This window comes from Rhinopithecus bieti, unplaced genomic scaffold (assembly GCF_001698545.2).
Source record: "Rhinopithecus bieti isolate Rb0 unplaced genomic scaffold, ASM169854v2 scaffold_12478, whole genome shotgun sequence".
NCBI lineage: Eukaryota > Metazoa > Chordata > Mammalia > Primates > Cercopithecidae > Rhinopithecus > Rhinopithecus bieti.
This window is the reverse complement of record NW_016807367.1, coordinates 980,237-1,001,534: the sequence shown is the minus strand read 5'-3', so window position 1 is coordinate 1,001,534 and position 21,298 is coordinate 980,237. Positions and strand designations below refer to the sequence as shown.

General features: G+C 40.9%; 1 protein-coding gene across 3 annotated transcripts in view; it reads right to left on the bottom strand.

Moving 5' to 3' along the window:
• The window catches only part of ZNF827 (zinc finger protein 827), a 158,271-nt gene that overhangs the window by 61,379 nt on the left and 75,594 nt on the right, over positions 1-21,298 (bottom strand). For all 3 annotated transcript variants that reach the window (XM_017881503.1, XM_017881505.1, XM_017881504.1), the window contains 2 exons: positions 20,974-21,031; positions 4,295-4,398 (listed from right to left, as the gene is read on the bottom strand). In XM_017881503.1, the coding sequence (XP_017736992.1) occupies positions 4,295-4,398; positions 20,974-21,031 (162 nt within the window). The remainder of the gene's footprint in view (positions 1-4,294; positions 4,399-20,973; positions 21,032-21,298) is intronic.

Genomic DNA, 21,298 nt, shown 5'->3' with positions numbered 1-21,298 from the left:
TGAGTTTTGTTTTTTTTTTATGCAAGTTAGGAAATAATGAGGAAAGGGATTGACGAACATAATTGCAGATGTGCTTTACATCATCTCACTCCAGGCTGCATCTGAAATAACACACGGAAGCATCAGGGACTCCAAACACTCGGAGAGAATTCCACGGAGACCCACATTTTCCTTCACACCCGCCCTGGTTGTGTTTTTGTTTTTTGGCTTAATACAGAGCAAACATACTGTGACTTCAAAATCATAATAACACAGAATGGAAGCTCCACATTGTTTAAAAGCAGTACTGGGATATAAATTCTTCTCTTAACAGCCTTTGCTTACAGCAAGATGATGGGAAACAGGGACAGCTGCAGGTACAATGGCAATGGGTCTTCTTTTAATACAGAATTACCCACGTGCCCTGAAAATCACCTGACCTCGGAATCTTTCTTCTATTGATGTAAATCTTGCACAAAGTCAGACAACTATAAATTAAATAAAGCACATTAAATTACACATAGTCTGTAATTTCTATCTCCCCCATGATAGGAAAGCTCTTTTATTTCTTTTGTAAAGTCACTAGCAGCAACATCATCCCCCAGGGTACATTCAGTAATCTATTTATGGCTTTAAGGATATTTTGTCCCCACATCCCTCCCACAGAAGGTGACAGCAGTTTTTAACTCACCATTTTATTAAAGATTCCTGATGCTACCTCTGCCTAAGACATTCTCAGCAAGTGAAAATGTTAGGTCTTGGCTAACGCGAGCATTCTTTAGTTCTCAGGAAAGTCAGTCTAGAAATACTGGCAACAACCGCAGCCAGGACACCGTGAAGCTCTGTGTTTATTCTGCTTCTCTGGGACGGTGGCAGCTGTGAGTTTCAGATGCCATCTGCCGAAGGCAAATGCCTAGTTAACTGTGCTATTCTCGATTTCTTCACAGTCCACAGTTCTACCAACCTCTCCCTACTTTGCAATCCCCCTCACTGCTGGCTTCCTTCTCCAACAGGCCTGAAACACAAGCACAACACACTGAGGCTACCATGGATCCCCTTGGCCCAGCAGCTGTTATGCCCTAAATGATATTCTCTTCTGGCACCTCCTTACCCTGTGGTCTTAATCTGAAGGCATCTGGATTCTTCATCCTATTGGTAGAAGGGACATAACTATATACCAATGCTGTATATACTGTTGAAATAATGCTATGTATTTTCAGCATTTGCAAGGGAAATGGAACTAGGCACATTATATCTCATTAATTATGGTCTCTACTAATTGGGAATCTGAGAGAATTCTCTGGGCTGACATTTATTTTTGCATTATCTGCTGAAAGAAGAGGTTTGCTAAGTAAATAAAGGGTAGAAAGAGTTTTTTAATAGTAACGTTTAAACTACCTAAGAGAAGATTTCTAAAGATTCTGAGGCTTTCATTTGTATACTAACAACAAATCATTTTCTACCTAGTCACTAAAGCCAGCTGTCTCCTTTCTGGCTTCCCCATTTCTGCACAGCCACTATCATTTCCTAATTCAACGTGCTTATTAGCAAAGCTAACCAGTCTTCAACCAGCCAATTCATCCTCTGTCTGTTTCTCCTACCCCACTCCTTTTTTTCTCTCTAACTCAGGCCCTCATTAATAAAGCTGCCCTGGAACTAGAGGATCCTGGCTGGGCTCCTGTCTTTTGCCCCCAGTCCTCTCCAATGATTCAGTAATCTGCTGCCGGATTGGTCTTTCAAAAATTTCTTTTCATTTTTTCCTTTCACACTCCAATCTTATTATCCCAGATGAAATGTTCCATAAGAACCCATGACTCTTATACTCCAGAACTCTTAAGATCCTCAACTGTAGCTTCAGTGTCCTTGCTCCCAGCACAGAATTTAGCAGATTACTAAAATAAATGTAGATTCACAATATTTATCTGAATCCCCTGGGGCAGATGTAATTTGGGATTCATACTTCTTTCTCATTTTAGGACCAGAACATGGTGCATAAAACACACTTTATGTAACATCCCAGTGGGCCTGGAACAACAATTCATAGTCAAGTGCACTGATAGTTCTGCAACAAAATATATAAATTTCACCCCTTGTTGCAATAAATAAGGACAGTAAATAGCCTCCCATTAGGTTTTGCTACAAAATATTTATACAAAAAAATTTTGTTTGGTAGGGTTTTTTCGATTTCAGAATTGTGATTAAGGGATTGAGGATGTATAGTAGGTATATTTATCCATGGCCACTTATCACTGTCCAGACTTGAAAGAAATAAGTTTTCTTTAAAAGTCTCCACACCGCTAACTTTGATTAATTCTGACTTCTTCTCCACAATTAGTTCAAATTATTAAGGCCACCCTTACAAAACTGTCTTCAGATTAGGAGAACTTCGTGACCACAAGGTTGACCCTATCATTTTAATTTTTTTGTCTAATTTTAACCCGTTCCCAAAGCATTTTCACCTTGCTTATTAAAACAAAAAAAAGTCTTGTTTTTAGCTGCTTATTTTAACAAAATGTAAATGTAGTCATTTTGCTTTTCTCTACCTAAAGAAAGGCTTTAGTGAAGTAGGGTGGATTGATTATCTTTCAGCAGGACGGATTTACATTTTAAAAATCTCAGTTATGCTGACCTTCTCCCCCAAATAAGAGTTAAGCTTTTAAACTGTAAGTTCATCTAATGTCTAACATAAGTTTATCAACCAAATCACAGAAAACCCCCTTATGCACAGTTAAACATATACTGAAGTCACTCTTTAGGTCAAGTTTTAACTTGACCGATAAACCCTGCTTTAAATACAGCCAAGTCAAACATTAAGCCAGCAGTGCAGGGTTTGTATATATATCATGGGATGCTGGCCGTATGGGTCACAGCATTTTGACAGGCAATTCCTAGGCAGTTATTTTGACATTAGAAAGTCACAATCCATCAACTTAACAGCAGGGCAATAATTTTGGGAACAGGGAGATGGCTATTCAAAATGACACTGTGGGAAGTAAACAGTAGTTCCAAGAGCCCCTGTTTGAGTATGAAAACATAAACTAGGCAAAATTTCTCTCCACCTCTAGAACCAGCCATTATGTAATATGTTTTTGTGTAAGCATGTTATTTCTGGTGTTTGAATAGAAAAGCCCTACCTGCAAAGCTAAAAAGCATGCAGGTATCTGGATTCTTTGGCTGAATGTGTGGAGATGAGAAGAAATGGAATTACCCTTATGAGCCTCAAGAATGACAGTTTTCTTCCCCACCCCCATCCTCCACCCCCAGTTTGTCACAAACCATTTCCAATGACCTGTGATACCTGAGGCCAATATTTCAGATGTTACTGAATTCTTTCTGCATTGCAAATTAATCAGTTCTCCAGTGCCCTGGAAAACAGGGCTCCTTGAGTATGTGGAGGAGACTTGGACTTTATTCTTGAAGAGGCTGCGGGGCCAACAACCCGGCTGTGAGTCCTGCCCTGCACACAGGCGGCCCTGGTCTCCTGGACAAATGAATGCGGATGGAGGCTACCGAGTGCTGCTGAGATCCTCTCCACAGCCGGGGGGCAAGGTAGCAACTGGCAGAAGTTTCCTGGCAGCTAGATAGGTGGGTATGGGTAAGGAGTATGAACTAGAGTGCAGCGGTTCTCAGATGTTCTCATTTCACAATAACTCTGAGAACACACATGTAAGCCCTCCAGGATGGCCATGTTGTGGCTAAGGAACAGCAAGCACATCCTTCCTTCTACCCGGGAAAGGAGAAATGAAAAAAGGAAGAATGGATAAAAAATGATGTGCTGATGGCTGAGATGGCAAAATGATGGAGCACTGGATGGATATATGTAGATACTATGGACAAGAAGAGACACAAAAATCTGAGTGGCAAGGTTTCCTCAATGAGCTGTCTTGTTTCCATGCAAACTGAGGTAGTCTTTGTGGGGGCCACACCCCTGAGGTCATGACCTGCCCTACTGGGGACTAGCGCTCTCGCCACTGCCCTCCCTTATATTCCTGGCTGCCAGCCTGAAATACAATGTGTGAAGCAAATTATTTTCAGGTTATACTTCATTATTTTAAAGAAAAAGAAATTCATTATGTGGGTGAAATATCACCAGGTAAAGAACAATAAGCTCTTAAAGCAAAGATGAAGAGGCTTATTACTGTAAACATTTTAATAAACTTTTGTAGCTTAAATTGAGTTTCTCCTTCTTTTCTAAAACCTAGCCTTATATGAATAACTACATCCGTAAGCTGAAAGTATCTGAAAATTCACACGTTTCAGAAAAGTAATTCTTAAGCAATCAACAGCAGAAGCAAAGCCAACAATGTTTCCATACCTGGAGCTGATATTCTTCCGTGCAGCACAGATTCACTGGGCAGCAGTTCTTTTGAATTGGAGGAGAATGGTGATTGTCTAAATGTGTCTTCTGAAAAGAAAGGGCTGGGGTGGGGGAGGGGGAGTGAGGTTTAGTAAATTAAAGTTATTTAAGACACCCAGAGCATCTGGCCCCAAATACACACATACGCAATATTGGATAAGGTGTTGTTTGCAATGGTGTTTAGTGAATATAAGAAGATTGTGCTTAAAATGGAGAAAAAGAAAAGTCATTACATCAGACAAGTGCCAGCTGTACCTTTTGCCTATGGGTTTTATATTTGGGGGGAATATATGAAACATCATCTTTGAAACACTGTTAAACCCGTAGAGGAGGACAGCTGAGCAGTGCATTTTCCTCTTGCTCTATTCCCTGTGTGTGTGTTGTGCCCTGCCTGGGTCAGAATCAGAAAGGGCCTGTCTGTGGTTTTCCCAGTAGCGATGGAGTTGCCCTGGCTCACCCATATTCTGTCACCTGATCCCTCAGGGACCCACTGCACACATCAAGACAGATGGCTGGGGCCAGGGACCCAAACACTGAAGGAAACATGTCACTGGTCCCCACAGAAATGACAACTGCAACTTGAAATTGTGTTGGTTCTGAAGGAGTTAAAGTCAGAAAATGGGGCTGCCAGAAGAGACCCCAAGGAGCTCCCTCATTTAACATGAAAGAGAGGCCCTGACCTGAGTGATCCTAAGCTCCCCTAGTGACTCAACTAGACTAGAACTAGGGTCACCAGACATCCTGCCAGGGTTCCCCCTAAAACCATGACCATAGTGAACACAAAGGATTGAAAGTTTTTAATCAGAGGATTCTAACTCGGTCACAGGGTCCATCTTCCAGGTCTCTAAAATAAAATGTGAACAAGCACCGCGATCACATATGAGAATACTAGAGTATCCATCAGAGTCCAGCCTAGAAAATGGAAAGCCCTATTTATTTACAACAGAGGAAATTCAACCATAGGAACTGGGTACCCAGATAGTGGAAGTTCCACAGGGTAGTAACACAGCCCAGACACAGGAAGGGCAGGAAGCCATTGCCACCCTGAGGCTGGAGGAACAAAAGGAGGAGATAAACGGAGCCCAGGTCATAGGAGCTGGAACACTAGAAGAGATGCAGCTACTCCGGGAGACAGAGAGGGAGTGGGAAAATACCCAGGTTCTACTTTAAGTCCCACCCCTACCTCTCACCAGTGCCTCTGATTGGCTGAACCTTCCCAGAAGGCGGAGAAACGCAGCCAGGAGGGATCACTACCCCCAACCACTCTTCTGGGCAAAACAGCAGATGTGGAGCAGAACAACAGACCAAGCTGAGGACTACCAGGACTAGCGCTGCTTTGCTAAACATGCCACAAGGCTATGGTTGCTATTACTCCATTTTAAAAAGAGAATGTTAAGATGAAAATGGAAGACACTTTTTTTTAAAGTAAAACATACATTGATAGATAATATAGTTTTACATGACTATGTTAGGCTAGATTTAGCACCACTTTGTATGCCATGGTTTTTCTTTGTATCTTAAACACAAAACAATTTAAACAGGCTTAAGAAGTGAACACTGGCTATAGGCTAGTAGGAGGCAGGACGTGGGGAGAAGCAAAAGGGCAGATATGTCGCTTTCTACCAAACATCTCATAACTTGCAAGGGTGGCTAAGGCAGGGGAGGAGGGGACACAGTGTGACCACGGGGCCTGGCCTGGCCAGGGAGCCCAGGAAGGGCCTTCCTGTAAAAGCCACCATGAGCGGAATGGAAAGTAGGGTCCTTAGGGTTTCAAGGAGCTGGGGAAGGTGGCCCCAGCACTGGGAGAGAGCACAGCCAGCCTGCAAAGCTGTAGGAAGGCCCATGGTGGAGGGAAATGAGGCTGGACCCTGTGTGCCGTGATCATGGCTTTGCCCCAGCAGTAGTGAGGGCACTGCAGTGTCTTAGGTGAGGGGATCAGGGAACCGGACTTCAGTTTCAGAAAGCTCCATGTGGCTGCAGCAGGCAGTGTGGCCTGAGGGTCTTGCAGAAGACAAGGCGTGTGGCCAGTGCAGCAGTCCAGATGGGACATGGTGATGCTAGTGGCCAACATTGTCAGCCAGCAGCGACACTTGCAGGTCGAAGAAGAGTTTAAAAGAGAGGGCTGGTCAAGACCACAGGTACATTTAAGAATAACCTTCACTTAGCTTTCTAGGTGAAGCGAGCAGAGGCTGCCATGCTATGTGCTGGCAGTAGTCTCCTGGGTCTTGCTAAGTAGTGGCAATGGGCTAGTGCTGTGTCTTCACATGCTCTCTTCAAAAGTGCAGATTCCTGCTGATGTGAGGAGTGGAGCCCTATTATCACTGAGCTGCTCAGAAGAAACTGAATTGAAAGGGAGACAATCACTGAGGGAAACAACATTCAAAATAATTTTCTACCCTGGATGCCAGCTTTATCCTGCATAGAAAAGAAAAGATTTCTTCTGAGGGAGCAGAGAATTAGAAGGGAGTCCTGCTGGATACTAAAAATGCACAAAAGGGCTGCCAATGTTTCTATGGGGCAAAGAATCAATGGAGAAACTTTCAGAAGGCAAGGCAGCTTAAGGCTGGTGTAAGTCTTAGCTACAGAGAGAAGACATTAGGTTAACAAGGAATTGGTCTCAGACCAAACATGCAGCCGCCATGCTCTGCATTCGGATCCGTTCATGCCAGGAGGTAGGGAGTGTGGTGGTTTTGCAGAAAGTTTGGAATCAGAAAAACTGGAGTCTGAATTTCATATTGGTTACTTCACAGTTAAGGGACCTTCGTCCAATCAATAACTCCTCTAGCCTTAGTTTCATCACTGAAAAAGAGGTTTAACAATGCCATCTTTTAGAGGGGTGCTGTAAGGGTTGAAATGAGATGTTTCATGTTAAAGTCCTCAGTACATAGTACATGCTCAATAAAAAATAGCAACAAATACTAAGTATCTGGCACTGATTGAAGGTGCTTTGTGTGTATTAACTTCACTTGGTTCTCATAAGAACCCTATGAGAGTAGCTACCATTATTATAGCAGTCCCCCCTTATCCATGGTTTGGCTTTCTGATTTCAGTTATCCACAGTACAGTACAATAAGATAGTTTGAGAGCGAGACCACATGCACATAACTCTTAATCCAGAATAACAATACTGTTATGCAGAATATTGTTCTAATTGTCCTATTTTATTATTAGTTACTGTTGTTAATCTCTTACTAAGCCTAAATTATAAATTAAACTTTACCATATGTATGCACAGGAAAAAGCATCGTGTATATAGGGTTCAGCACTATCTGAGGTTTCTGGCAACTACTGTGGGTCTTTTTTTTTTTTTTGAGACAGAGTTTTGCTCTTGTCGCCCAGGCTGGAGTGCAATGGCGCAATCTCGGCTCACTGCAACCTCCGCCTCCTGGGTTCAAGCAATTCTCCAGCCTCAGCCTCCCAAGTAGCTGGGATTACAGGCGTGTGCCACCATGCCCAGCTAATTTTTGTATTCTTAGTAGAGATGGGATTTTGCCATGTTGGCCAGGCTAGTCTCGAACTCCCGACCTCATGCGACCTGCCTGCCTGGGCCTCCCAAAACGCTGGGATTACAGGCATGAGCCACCGGGCCTGGCCAACCACTGTGGGTCTTGAAACATATTCCCTGTGGATAAGGAAGGACTACTGCATTATCCCTATTTTACAGATGTGGAGACTTAGGCACAAAAAAGTTAGGTAGTTGCTCATGCCCATGAGTTGAGCACGCTGGCTTCCACTTCTGCACTCTTTCCCGCTCAGCTACACTGCCTTTCGGTGGTCCGTTAACACCTAAGGAATTTATGGACAATAGAGACCCATGAATCCTTGGAACAGATGGAGAAAAGGAAGAGAAAGAGAAGGAGGTGATGGAGGGGAGTAGGCACCAGTCGTTTCAGTGTAAAGGTACTGAAGGAAGTGGAAAGACTTTTCTATTGAGAAATAGAGCAAGCAAAAATAATTTTTGTCTTTATTTCCCTATAGAAGTTAAGATACGCCCCAATTTCCTAAAACTTCTGTCACTCGTGGGCCTGGTCAATTTGCAACTCTAAACATTCGCCACTGCTGTACCTACAGCTTCCGAGAGCAAGCCTGTCTCTGCTATTAACTCTAAATGAAGAAGGAAAGGTAACGAGGTCGTTAGTTGTTTGTAAGCTTCTATTTCGCCAAAGCTGTAAAGCACATGGTGGCACTATGGCTACATACACATCTGTGTATTAATCCTTCTGGTGCCCAGATTAGCTTCATGCTTCAGGAAGGAGAAAAAACTAAACTTGGAGCATACCCTATAGAGCAGAGCTTGCTTCATGGGATTAGGTCTCCAATAACACTGGTTATTCTTAACTCTCTGCACAAGGTACTAAGAAAACAGAAGATACTCCATGTGTAACTCTATCCCATTCATTTTTAGAATGCTGGATCGTATATAAGTTCTTTTTCTTCTCCTGTGCCTCACAGTGACTGTAAAGTACAGAAGCACATCCGTTCTCAGGTGACACTCAGCATTGCGGTGGACAAAGCACTTCAGTAAGGGGTGGTGAGGCTGACACCTCATTCATGCTGCTCAGTGACTGTCACTGTTGGCAGTGGGCAGTGGAGAGGCAAGTTCCAGGAGGCACCGGACACAGGATGAAGCAGGCTGCATCTTCCCAGGGAGTAAAACAATCCATGAAATACATTGGACTTTATGATGCATGTGCCCCGAAGCATGTTTGTACTGTCTTCCAACTGGTAGCTTCAGCCAGTCACCCACTATTCCAGAAAAGGAGCCAGTTTGTGAACACCATATAGCCCTTGCTTCTGAATCTTCGCCTGCCTAGACTTTAGTCATTTGATTATGAAAAAGCCCCTCCATTCAGAAAGTAAGCCAAGGAAGTGGAAAAAAGCAAAAAAAGAGATTTATTTCTGGTTAATATTTTTGGTAAAAAGTTGATAGAGGAAGAGGTGGAAATTAACAGCTAATGGGGAGGGAATCATCACTTATTTTCGCTCAACAAAATCATCATCTATCACAACATGTTCACTTTGGCCCGGGTCAAAGACAGGCGACCTGGGAGACTTACATAATTCATATAAATATTCAGTAACTATTCAGTAGCAGCATCTGGAAGTTGATGGTATGGACATCAAAGAGCCCAAGCCCCCTGTTAATTTCCCTGGGTTTTGAAAATACAATCTTATAAAACTTTTATCTACTTGAGTTTCTTTTCTGGATACAAGTGAAACGGCTGTGGAAAGTACATTTTGATTTTTCTCCCGTAGAAAATCTAAGGGCTAAGACATGAAGGGGCAGGGGTGTCATAGTGAGTGGACAATTCCAGGCCAGGCATAGGATGTGGGGTCGGCAGCACAGGGCTGAGAAAGGAAAAGATTTACAATACATAATAAAACAGGCCATAAAGGATGATGGCTCTAAACAGTGATACATTTTGCTAAGTGCCTATTGTGACACCAGTATTTCCACCTTTAACACCTGAGGGCCAACAAGGAATTTTGCCTCATGCAGAAGCCAAGGCCCATCTACCTAAAACCAACCCTCCCCAAGTGCCACCACTGAAACCAAACATTACAGGGATTCTCATTTTGACAGCAATAACAAAACCAAAAGAAAAATGAAATGAAGGTGAGTACACACTGAGAGAAAGTTCAGACACAACAGTTTTAAAGGAGCAATAGAGAAGAAACATTTTTTTTTTCTAAGAGACAGTAACTTCCAAGACTAAACTTGGGAATGACAAATAGAAAAGAAAAAGATTAAACAAAGAAAAAAAGACTGCACTGTAATGAGTTTTTACTTAGAACTCAGAAGGGACTAGATAGATCAGGGTGGCATGAAATTCTATTAAATGTAAGAGTTTCTAGCAAGTCATCCTAAAGTGGTAGTCCGACTTCTATCTGCGCAGAGACAAATTACCTTAGTAAATTTTTTTAAAATAGTGAATCTTAAAAAAAAAAAAAAATTCTTCAGTGAATTAATCAAGTAAAAGTACTCGATTATCATATATATATTCAGCCATATATTACGTGACCTAACAGGGTTTACAGATTTCTTTCGAGAGCTGGGTGAAACATGTCTGAAAGAATCTGGGGTAATTTTAATTTTCTTTTGCGTTACTTTAAGGAAATTTTAAAACAAGTTATCTCACTTAGATATATGTCTGAGAAACTATATATTGCAAAAAGAGAGCTGAAGTCCCAGTGTGGGGTAGAACAGTTCTGTGGGAGCCAGCGTGTTCAACGTGTTCTCTCTCTAACTGCTACCTGCTGCCCAGCTGACCTCAGCCCCTGGGCCCCTCACCAGGTGGTTTTCTATCCTTCCCGGTAACAGTGTCTTCCTCCTCTCTACTCAGACCCAGTTGTTAAGCCACTGCAATACTGGTTTTCCATGTTGATACATCATGTTATTTTTTAAGAACTGAAATGCCATAGATTTGTCCAAAATCATTAAGCCAGTATTTTAAAAACTCTGACCTCTGAATCACTTAGACCTTGAGAAACCCTCCAGGAGTGACACACGGCATTAACATTTTGAAGTGAACAGGAAGCAGTAGTTGAGAAAACAGTTTTCCATGTCTCCAAAAGCCACAAGAAAAGGCAGGCAATAGACCAAAGTTATGTCAAGAATTAATCTGACTTTAGTTCAAAAATATTTTGAATATGTGAAATATGCATGTTACAGAATTAAAATGGATACAGGTAACTTGCATATGGGAATCTCCATATCTATGTTTCATATAATGAAACTGAAGGAAATGAGAACAAACCGGAAATGTTTTCTTTGAACAAAAACTAGAGCTTGCTAATAATAACAGATTACAGGCCTTGCCAAAGGACAAAAGAGGTGTTTTTTTTTTTTTAAATGCTTCTTAAACATATCAGATAAGAAAGGTGAGTTTATTCAAAGATAAGGAATAAAGGAAATCTCTGTATTAGTTATAACTATCTCCTCAACATTTTCTCAAGCACTTTAAGGTGAGAAGACATTCTTCGAGAAGCTGGAATAGCTTACATGAAAATAAGCTCACAACTCAAAACAAAACACTTTATTTTACATATTTCACTTTCTGAAAATATCAAATAAGAGTATTTCATTTTCAACTTAATTTTCATGATTAACGCAGTTTTCTTCACTTTAGTGATTTTGTTTTCTCAAATATTACTTCCTTTTATTTGCTAATAACTTAAAATAATAGATGCTTAACATTTCTTTTATATATTTATATTTGTACATGTTGTGTAACATATTTATAAGTAATTGTATTTGAAATATATTAAGTGCTTAGTTCTACATATTTTTGTAAAAGAATTTCAAACACTTTAAAAAATAAAACGTAAATATTCTATCCAGTTGCATCAGTATCATGTGAAATATAGAAGAAAACCCTGATACAGTCCTTTTGTTCTGCGGTAGCAATCACTCCATGTGGCCTAGGACCATGTGTGGTCTTCCTAACTTCCTCATTTTCATTTCGAATAAGCAGTTGTATAGCTGTTGCTTCTGAAATGTGCCCAGATATTAACATGTTACCTATAACAGTCAGGGCCAGTTGTCTTACTAACATTCTTACAGTCAATTAAAAAGGTAATCTATAATGAAAGAAAAGTTTTCATGGTACACACGAACATTGCCCTTCCCTTTTCAATACCATAGAAATGGGAACCCCTGTTCCTAAGGGATTTTATTTACTGTAATGAAAAGGACCCCGGGTGGCAGGTTAGGTAATGTGGGGGTGGACAAGAGTGCCCAAGATTAAAAATGACTGTGAGTCTCTGCCCTGAAGACAACCCCGACCATCTGAAAGAGAAAATTCCTTATTTGACCATACAAGGGACATAACAGGGACCTCCTGTGGCCCCAGCCGGTTAGGCCTGAAAACTCAGTCATTGATCATGTTGGGCTCACACATTTTCAAAGAAAGAGGGGCTGTTGTGAATAAAACTTGGATTATTCCTATACATTTGCAAGCTTTAGCTGGGACATTTATCTAAAAATTGAGGCTGACATTGCAGATTCAGTGGGTTTCTAAATGGGCCTGTGGGCAGAGGGGACTCAAGTGCACTCCATCACTCTACAAGCATATAGGCAGCAGATTTTCTTCTTTAATTTTTGGAGGTGACAAGGCAGCTAAGCTGGGTTTCCTCTCCTCCAGTTCCGTTGATGCGGCTGCACACTTGGCTGGGGCCAATGAAACAGAAACTTTACAGCAATTAAAAACTGAAGGTGTTGTTAAAGATGTGAAAGAGTATCATGGAAAATCTCCTTACTTTTTAGAGATATATACCAAAGAATCTGGGAATGAATGTTTGGTATCTGGGATGTGACTTAAAATACAGGAGGAAAAAGGACTGGTAAACCAAGTGTGGCAAAATGTTGATACATGTTCAATATGGGTGATGGGAATATAGTGATTCATTATCTTATTCTTTCTATTTTGGTAAAAAAATTTCATAATAATAAAAAATCAATAGCAACAACTAAACAAAAAATCCAACCCAGACAAGCCACCAAACAGAGTAAGAAATGACAGTAAAAGAAAATACAAGACTGTACATGGTGGCTCACTCCTGTAATCCCAGCACTTCGGGAGACCGAGGCAGGAGGATCACTTGAGTCCAGAAATTCAAGAACAGCCTGGGCAACATGGCAGAAACCCCGTCTCTACAAAAAATACGAAAATTAGCCGAGCGTGGTGGTGCATGCCTGTAGTCCCAGTTACGTGGAAGGCTGAGGTGGGAGGATCACTTGAGCCCAGGAGGTAGAGGCTGCAGTGAGTGGAGATTGTGCCATTGCACTCCAGCCTGGGCGACAGGGCAAGATCTTGTCTCAAAAAAAAAAATCAAAAAAAAAAAAAAAAACCCAACACACACACACACACACACACACACACACGAGCAAATACAAATGTCTCCCCATGAACAAAATGCTTAAGAGCACTAGGAATCAATAAATGAAAGACTTTAAATGGAAGATGTAATTTTTTACCCTTCAATCGTTAAAAAATTTTAATTATAAGCACAGAGTTGGTCAGGCCTTTGAAACATTCTGTCTCCCTCTGTCTCTGTCTCTCATGAAAACTGTTAGAATTGCAGATTCCATCTTTTTAAAAGTCATTTTGACAATTCATACCAACAGTCTGAAAAATGTGAATACTGTTTTGAGTCATTTTATCCCACTATTGTTTATATTAACAATTTTGGAGGGGGGAACCCTTGATATCCAACAAGGGACTGATTAAATAAATTGTAATGCAGGCAAATATTGAATACTATGCAAACATTAAAAGAATAACATTGAGAACGTCCATGGAAAAATGGACAATCTTATATATTGCTAGGTGAAAACAGAAGATTATAAAACTGTATAGGTAGTAGGATTCAGTTATACATATGTATACTTATAAATATGAATTTATATATATATATAAATGAAAAAAAAAATCCAGCAAGGATACACACCACCAACTTAGCAGTGGCTGTCTCTAGGTAGTAGGACTAAAAATACATTTTCTTTATGTGCTCCTATATTATCTGGAAATAAGATACTTTTAAAAGTTAAAAACAACTATTACATTTTACTGTTTAGGATCCTTTACTTTGGAAAAGACTCAGTCTTTTAAAGAGAAAGCTCTGAGGGACAGTTGTAAAAGACACAGGCAGAAACAACTGCATCTCAGTTATGACCCTCAGTATCAGTCTGCTTCAGTTTCAGAAGTCTGACAGCTATGGAAGGAAGAGGTTGTATGCAATATTGTAGAAGAAAAGTAGAGCATCTTAGGAAAATATACGTATTGTTCATGTTTAGTATTTTCTTCTTTGAAAAGTATAAATGCCTCCTATTTCAGGTTGTCTTAAAGGTGGGCCAACATGTATAACCTAACACCAAGTTTTCAAGGAACAAGTTCCTGTTGCTGCTGCTCTAGCATTCATGCACTGTGGAGCCAGGAAACTTCTCGGAACAAGGAGCACAATGCCAGGCCTTGTCGAGGGCCGCTGCAGTGGAGAGGCCAGACCGGGGGAGCCAGAGCCAACCACAGACCAAGGAAGTGAACCCTGCACGTCCGGATACTCGAAATGTCAGCTTGTGGAGGATCTCCCGCAGGAATCTGACTTTATACACAAACAAAGATGATGAGCTTTCTGCTGAGGTAAGCTGAGAACGGATGAACTTTGTCTTCCCTGCAGTGACGCAAGCCTCTGTCGTGTGGAAGTTACAGATGATGCTAGTGAAATGTGGATCATCTCCTGGCCCACCACATCATGCAAGAGGGCTGCTTCGCAGAGGTCAACCCTTGAAAGACTTGATACATTTCTAGTAACAACCCTGAAGATACTCTTGAGAGAAAATTCCAGATAAGAACAGCACCTAAGCCACACATACTTTTTGGTTATATCTTTCTTGCATAACCTACCAAAGGTAGCTAGAGGAGAACACAGTCTCTGGATGCCCTCTGACAGAGACTTACCAATTTACACGTCATTCCTGACTATTAGGAGTCATAAAAACAAGAGAGAATACTATTGCAAGCCAGTAGAAATAAAGACAGGAGTGTCCATAAGAAATGAAAAGAAAGGCACAGCCCTCTTCAGATCCTGAAAAGGAGATTTAAACTTGCCTCTTAAGAGTAACACAACACTGAACCATTCTCGAAGCATATTGTTCAATATAACATTTCAGTATAGATGTCACGAACGGAGGAAAAATGGTAGAGGGCAAATATCTATAGGACAATGGAGTAGAGGAATAGAACAAAGAACTGAGAAATGGCTTGGTGAAATGGCAAGGAAAAACAAATGCAAATGGCAACAATGCACAAAGTAATTTCAGGCCGTGTGTGCGTGTGTGTGTGTGTGTGTGTGTGCGTGTGTGTATCTCCATTGTTTTCAAGGGTCAGTTTTAATTTCTTTGAAAAATAGAAACTCAAAGATAAACAGCAAAGAATGCCACTGAAAAGACTCTCAAGTCAGCATGTGTGTCAGGGCAGCTGCAGATAGTGGTGTAGGCTGTGCACTGCACAAAAGCACCACATCTAGAGGGGCATGATTAACGTCACAGACATCAGATTTATTGTGACAATATTCCAGTAGATGGCAGCGTACTAAGGGAGGCAGTCTTTAAAATGTACGATGGTGCCATGAGGCCCCAAAACAGCCTTGGCCTCACCATAAAGAAATAAATGTCCTAACTGAAGGGACTCCATGAAATTAGTAGCAATTTCCATTCTTTAGAAATAGAACGCTCATTGCATTTAATTTTAAAGTCACAACATGTAAAGGGTAAAGAGAATATACGGAGACCTCTTTAGATATCAATTTCATTTGCTCTGTTTCTGGTTTCTTTTCTTAATTGCTCTGTCTTATTCAGTGTTCTCTAAAAGCAATATTTTTACTTTTTAAGGTAATGTACTATTATTCTCTTATTCCAACCAAAGAACTGAAAAGGGAAAATTGTGCAAATTGAGGCTGCACATCATGCTTTTACAAATTTGTGCAATTTCTATTACTGAATCATAAATATTTAAGGACACGCATCCGAACCATCACAAAGGAAAATTCTACATTGGATGATTCCAAGTGAATATGTCTTTTAGTATACACTATGTGCCATTATCTAAATCACAGAAAAATAGCCTGCATTTCAAATTCTGAAAATTGGGCAAATTAAATATTGGTCTGCACAGCATGATATGAGTGTATCTTTCTCTGATTTTCCCACTTCTGCTTTTTGTCTAGTAATGGAGAAAAGAACAATTCAGGCAAACTCTTCCTTGTTTTTGGAACGAAGCAAGCCAGGTGTGAGAAAGTATTTCTTATAGGCCTGCAATCTTATACCCCCATGGACACTGAATTATTAATGGTGAAAAGAAAGAACAAATAACCAAGAGAGGGTTCTTGGCAGCCATTGTTTGAAGTTCATGGTGTTACACAACATCGAGCATGTCCAATTCACCTGCCAGGAGCTATCTGATTCTTACTCTAGGGTTCCATTTTCCTATTTCGATCTTATCCAGCATCTGGCTGGGTGATGGTCCATGTCAAAGGATGTAGATCTTCTTTTTATTCCATTAAACTTTGAGATCTGATTATGATATCATGCCTCATGTATTTTCATCTGCCAAATGATCATAATAGCTAGTTATCTGCTCCCTGCAGAACCTAGGCTTGTGCTGGGAAAGGAAATAGAAAAATCAGGATTTTATTAGCCTGAAATGTTTGGTCCCTCTGTTCTCATGGGTCTGGCCGAGACTCTCTCCTCATCTCATTTGTCGGATAGAGTGGCATTAAGAACACTCAGTCCACACACTATCTCAAAGGAAACCCACAGCCTTCTTTACACTTGGATTGAATTTTCTAGACTCTGAGGTTAAACAGGGAAAGAGACTGCTGTTTTAGCATTTACGGTAAAGTTCCATCTAAAGGACTGATTCAGTGGGAAGTGCCCTGATGAGGACACAAACAAGGGTGGAGGGACAGGGTCAAGGCATTTGTGAGCAGGACCACATGATTCAACCATTTCAGTTGCTAAGTAGATTGATTTTTCTGCCTGGCTACATGGTGTGCCTTGGTGGATTGTTTTTCTCCTTTACTTTTGGGAAGATTTTCGTAATTTGAGAAGCTGAGTCTAAGTTCTTAGGATTAAAAAAAAAGGGGATTCTCAAACCAGTTCTTAAAATGATGTCTGGGATTTGCTTCAAAATAATCTACAGGGAGGGGGAATTAGAGGAGGGAGATAGATAAAAATATCATAAAGCATTAATTGATGATTGTTGGATTGGATGACAGATACTTCTGTATATGTTTGAAATTTTCCATTATAAGAGTTTTTAAAAATGAGGTAGAGACCCAGTGATCCAGAAACTTGGTAGTTATTAGTTTCAACCTTTAGCTTCACCTAAACCCCTTTAAAAAATCCTTAACAAAGAATACTGTCTCCCATCATTTTCACTCTCCTTATCTACCCATCCTATAACAGAGGTATTAACAAGGCGCAGAGTTGCCACTGGACAGGTGTGAGAAGGGAGGATTTGATGATGAGGAAAGTGCAGTCACCAACCCTTACGGGATGGAGAGTTAACAGCACATATCCATGGACTTCGTGTTCTCTTGGTGCAAGACACGGGCATCAGCACTCCCATGACTCACTGGCAAGCACGTATTGGAACGCCAAGCTACAGAGTGTTTCCTCTTGGGTTGCTACACTTTTCCTTAGTCTTGTGGTTGAAATGAGCATCAAGATAAATAATGATAAACAATTGAGAGGGAAGCTGTGGGTTTATAAAAGGCAGGGATAGAATCAGCTCCTTTCTTCAGTTTTGTGTCTCTTCTCCCCACCTCATGTTCTTGGATATCCAGATGCTAGGATCAGGAGATTCTAGGCATTCACCAGCATGAGAAAGGCAAGGGAAGGCTTGATCTCCGTGCTGTGCTGAGGTTGGCATCCCAGGCTTGCCCTTTACAAATGAAACTACCTTAAATATACCTAGCTACTCTCAAAGTGCGAAAAATTCTGAACTTGATTCCAATTATGAACTGTCCTTCTGAATAGTCAGTTTCTTCTAGGAAATCAAACACAGAAGATATGATTACTAAATAAACACTCCATTAGTACTTAAAAATCTGAAGATACAGAAATTCAGAGGTTTGATGTAAATCTTTTTGAAATGTATCACAAATCACACCTTAAAGCATAATCCACACACTGATCTTGTATGTGCAAAGTAAGAGCTCCTTCTAAAACAGGAGTCAGGAAAGAAGAAAGAAAGTTGGCATTTTTTTTCTGTCTCTGATTATCAGTTAACTGAGGTTAAAGAGGATTTCCTGGCATAAAAATTTGATTCTATTCCACCTGAAATAATAAGGCGAGATGTAAAAAGAGATCTATTTATGGATAGGCTAATCAAGCAAGTTGTCTCTACTCAAAGGAAAAATAAAAATAAAAAACACAACGAGGACTTTGTAGAACTATAAGCCAATAATTCCTTAACACTGATTTCTAAACACCATATAATGCTGGGGGCTCACAGGAAGAACCTCTTCCTTCGCTTTGGGCAAAAGCTCTAATTCGGATTTCCTCTTACTCATAATCTCCCAGCAAGAGGAGAATTTAAGGATTGCATCATTTTTGCCAAATGGTTAAATTTCTTTTTTTTCTCCTCTATCCTATAATCATGCTTCAGCTCCAGCCAAGGCAGTTTAGGCTTGAGGCACATTAAAGTCCTTGTATGGGACCAATTTGGGGCCTCCTCTTACCTCTTCCCAGAGAACACCTGAAAAGCATAAAATAATATGGTCTTGCAGCACATCTTTTTGTTGTATAAATATTATGTAATCTTAAAGAGCCAGCAGAAACCTCCATAGATCATGCTGCAGAAACCTCCAGAGTTCATGCTAGTGGGGTCCTGCCCACATCCTCCCTCCGGCAGTAGTGCACCCACCCTGGAGTTGCTGTAAGTGTTGCCTGACAACTATAAGTGAGAACTGCTGTCCCCATTGGAACCCCCTAACGTGGGAGGTTATACATCCCCTGCAGGGGATTAATTGAAGCTAGTGAACCTTCCTGGGGGATGGAGCTGAAGTTACAAACCAGCTAAAACCACATCCTTGCTCTCAGCTCCTTCTCCTTCCCTCTTCTGCCCCCATCACCTCCTTGCAGGTTCCTCTGAGAGCATTCCCTCAATAAAGCACTTCCACGAGAATCTCCATCTCTAGGGGACTTAACCTATAACACTTCAAGAATCCTATGGCAGCAAATTAAAATGAATATTTATTATTTTTAGTCTGCTGTCTTTCAAGGTCTACTAATCTAGCCAATTTCATCAATGTTTAGACCCACAGACACAAGCAATATACTAAATAGCTTTAAGGTTAGATGTAGGAGGGGGCAGGATGGACTCCATGGGAGCTCACATCTCCTATTTGGGCATCAAACTTAATATACAAAATAGCCTTTCCATCCCCCGAAAGCCATTTCTCAATACAATCTGCAGTCCAACTTCCCAGTCTCATTTTCTATCTGTATACTTATATACAGACACAACACTAATATATACCACTCTTCTCTTCTATTAGAACGAGGTTCCTTTCCCTAATACTATATAAACCCAGTGTGAGCCGATCACAGTGGCTCACCCCTGTAATCCCAGCACTTTGGAAGGCCAAGACAGGCACATAGCTTGAGCTCAGGAGTTTGAGACCAGCCTAGGCAACACGGCAAAACCCCATCTTTACAAAAAATACAAAAATCAGCAGAGGATGGTGGCACACGCCTGTAGTTCCAGCTACTCGGGAGGCTGAGGTGGGAGGATGGCTTGAGCCTGCAAAGTGGAGGCTGCAGTGAGCCACAACTGGGCCACTACACTCCACACTGGGAAACAGAGTGACATAGTCTCAATAAAATAAAATAAAATAAAAATAAATAAATAAATAAAATAAACCCAGTGTGAGGCAAGCTGGCTCTGTTTTAATTGCTCTTTGAAATTTGACATTCCTAAACTCCAATTAATGGAATTTTTTTTTTAAACCTCAGGTTAAAGTTTAAATGAGTACTGTCCACAGGCCTGATGATGCTGTGAGGTCAATTAATAACACATCAAAAAGAAAAATATCATTTACCTTTTGTTGCAAGAAAATTAGAAACAAAACCCAGCAACTATTCCCATCAGAAAGAATCTTTCTCTGTTTGCTCAGGAAAGCAAAGTTCCTTGATTTTAAGACTCCTTGGTAGCTCCCAGCTAGTTTCCACTGTTCCTAGTTATTCATCCTAAAAGTGTATATTGCTCTTGATCATCCTGTAAAGCTGGTATCTTGGGCTAACTCAGAAATTGGAGGGAGGTTTGAAAGTGGAGAATGGTCCTTCAAAGGTGGAGAATGCATTTCCCCTGAGCTCCTTTTCTGCAGTGGTGGGGTTTTCACCTGCTGGCTCTCGCCTACAATGTTTTAGGTTTGGGTGGACTTCAAGGCTCCATGGGAGCAGCAGCACTGGCTGGTCCTCGTCTCCTCACAATGGCAGATGGACAGTGGGCAGCCTACATTGGCTGACCTCCTTAGACTGCCTTTGGCAAGTGGAAAACTCCCTTGTCCACAGTGGTGAATGATATAAATTTTCTTGCAATTTTTTAAAAGCATTATCTTTTTTCTGCTTTTAAAATCTTTGGCTTCCAAATAATGCTGGGAGGTTAAAAAAAAAAGTTGGGATATCCTTGGTGATAAATTATCAGCCTATAGTCACAGAGGCAGTCAGGAGCAGGGTTGCAATAAGACAGAAAGAGGCCTTCGTGAGATACAGACCCAGTCCCGAGTCCCAGCTGAGCCACCCAGCTCAACTCTCAGGCCAAGACACTTTTGCAGAGAGGATGATAATAACATCTACTTCACAAAATTATTGTCAGGAATACAAAACAATAACATATAGAAAATTTCCCAGCAAAGTGACACCTATTAGATGTTTAGTAAATATTAGTGGTCTTCCTCCTTTACTTCTGTATTGTTTCTACCAACTGAGAAATTTTGGTAGAAAATGGTGGTAAATGGTGTGACTCCTTTGAACCCAGTGGGAGAAAGAGGTTTGGGGAGCAACGTTCAACATGTAGTACGGGCTGGTGGCCCACATGGGGTGCTCTGGAGGAACGCCACATGAAGTCGCCTACCTGGTGGTGGTCCGGATGGTGTTTTCTTTTGTATGATTGTGCTCTTTGCTCACTTTTTCTGTAAGGAGAAAGAATGAAACATATACCTCTTAGGTTGTTCTCACTCAACTTGCATCTTTTAGCTTTAAGCAGAAAAACCTTCAACAATTCTCTTTTTCCTCTGTGGTTTCCTTTTGATTTCTTTTTTAAACATCCAGACCCTCCCCATCTTACCGGAAAAGACAATCATTAAAAGCATGTCGACAGTATCCATAAAAATATTTTATTTAAAACCCATCAGGCAAGGCGCAGTGGCTCACGCCTGTAATCCCAGCACTTTGGGAGA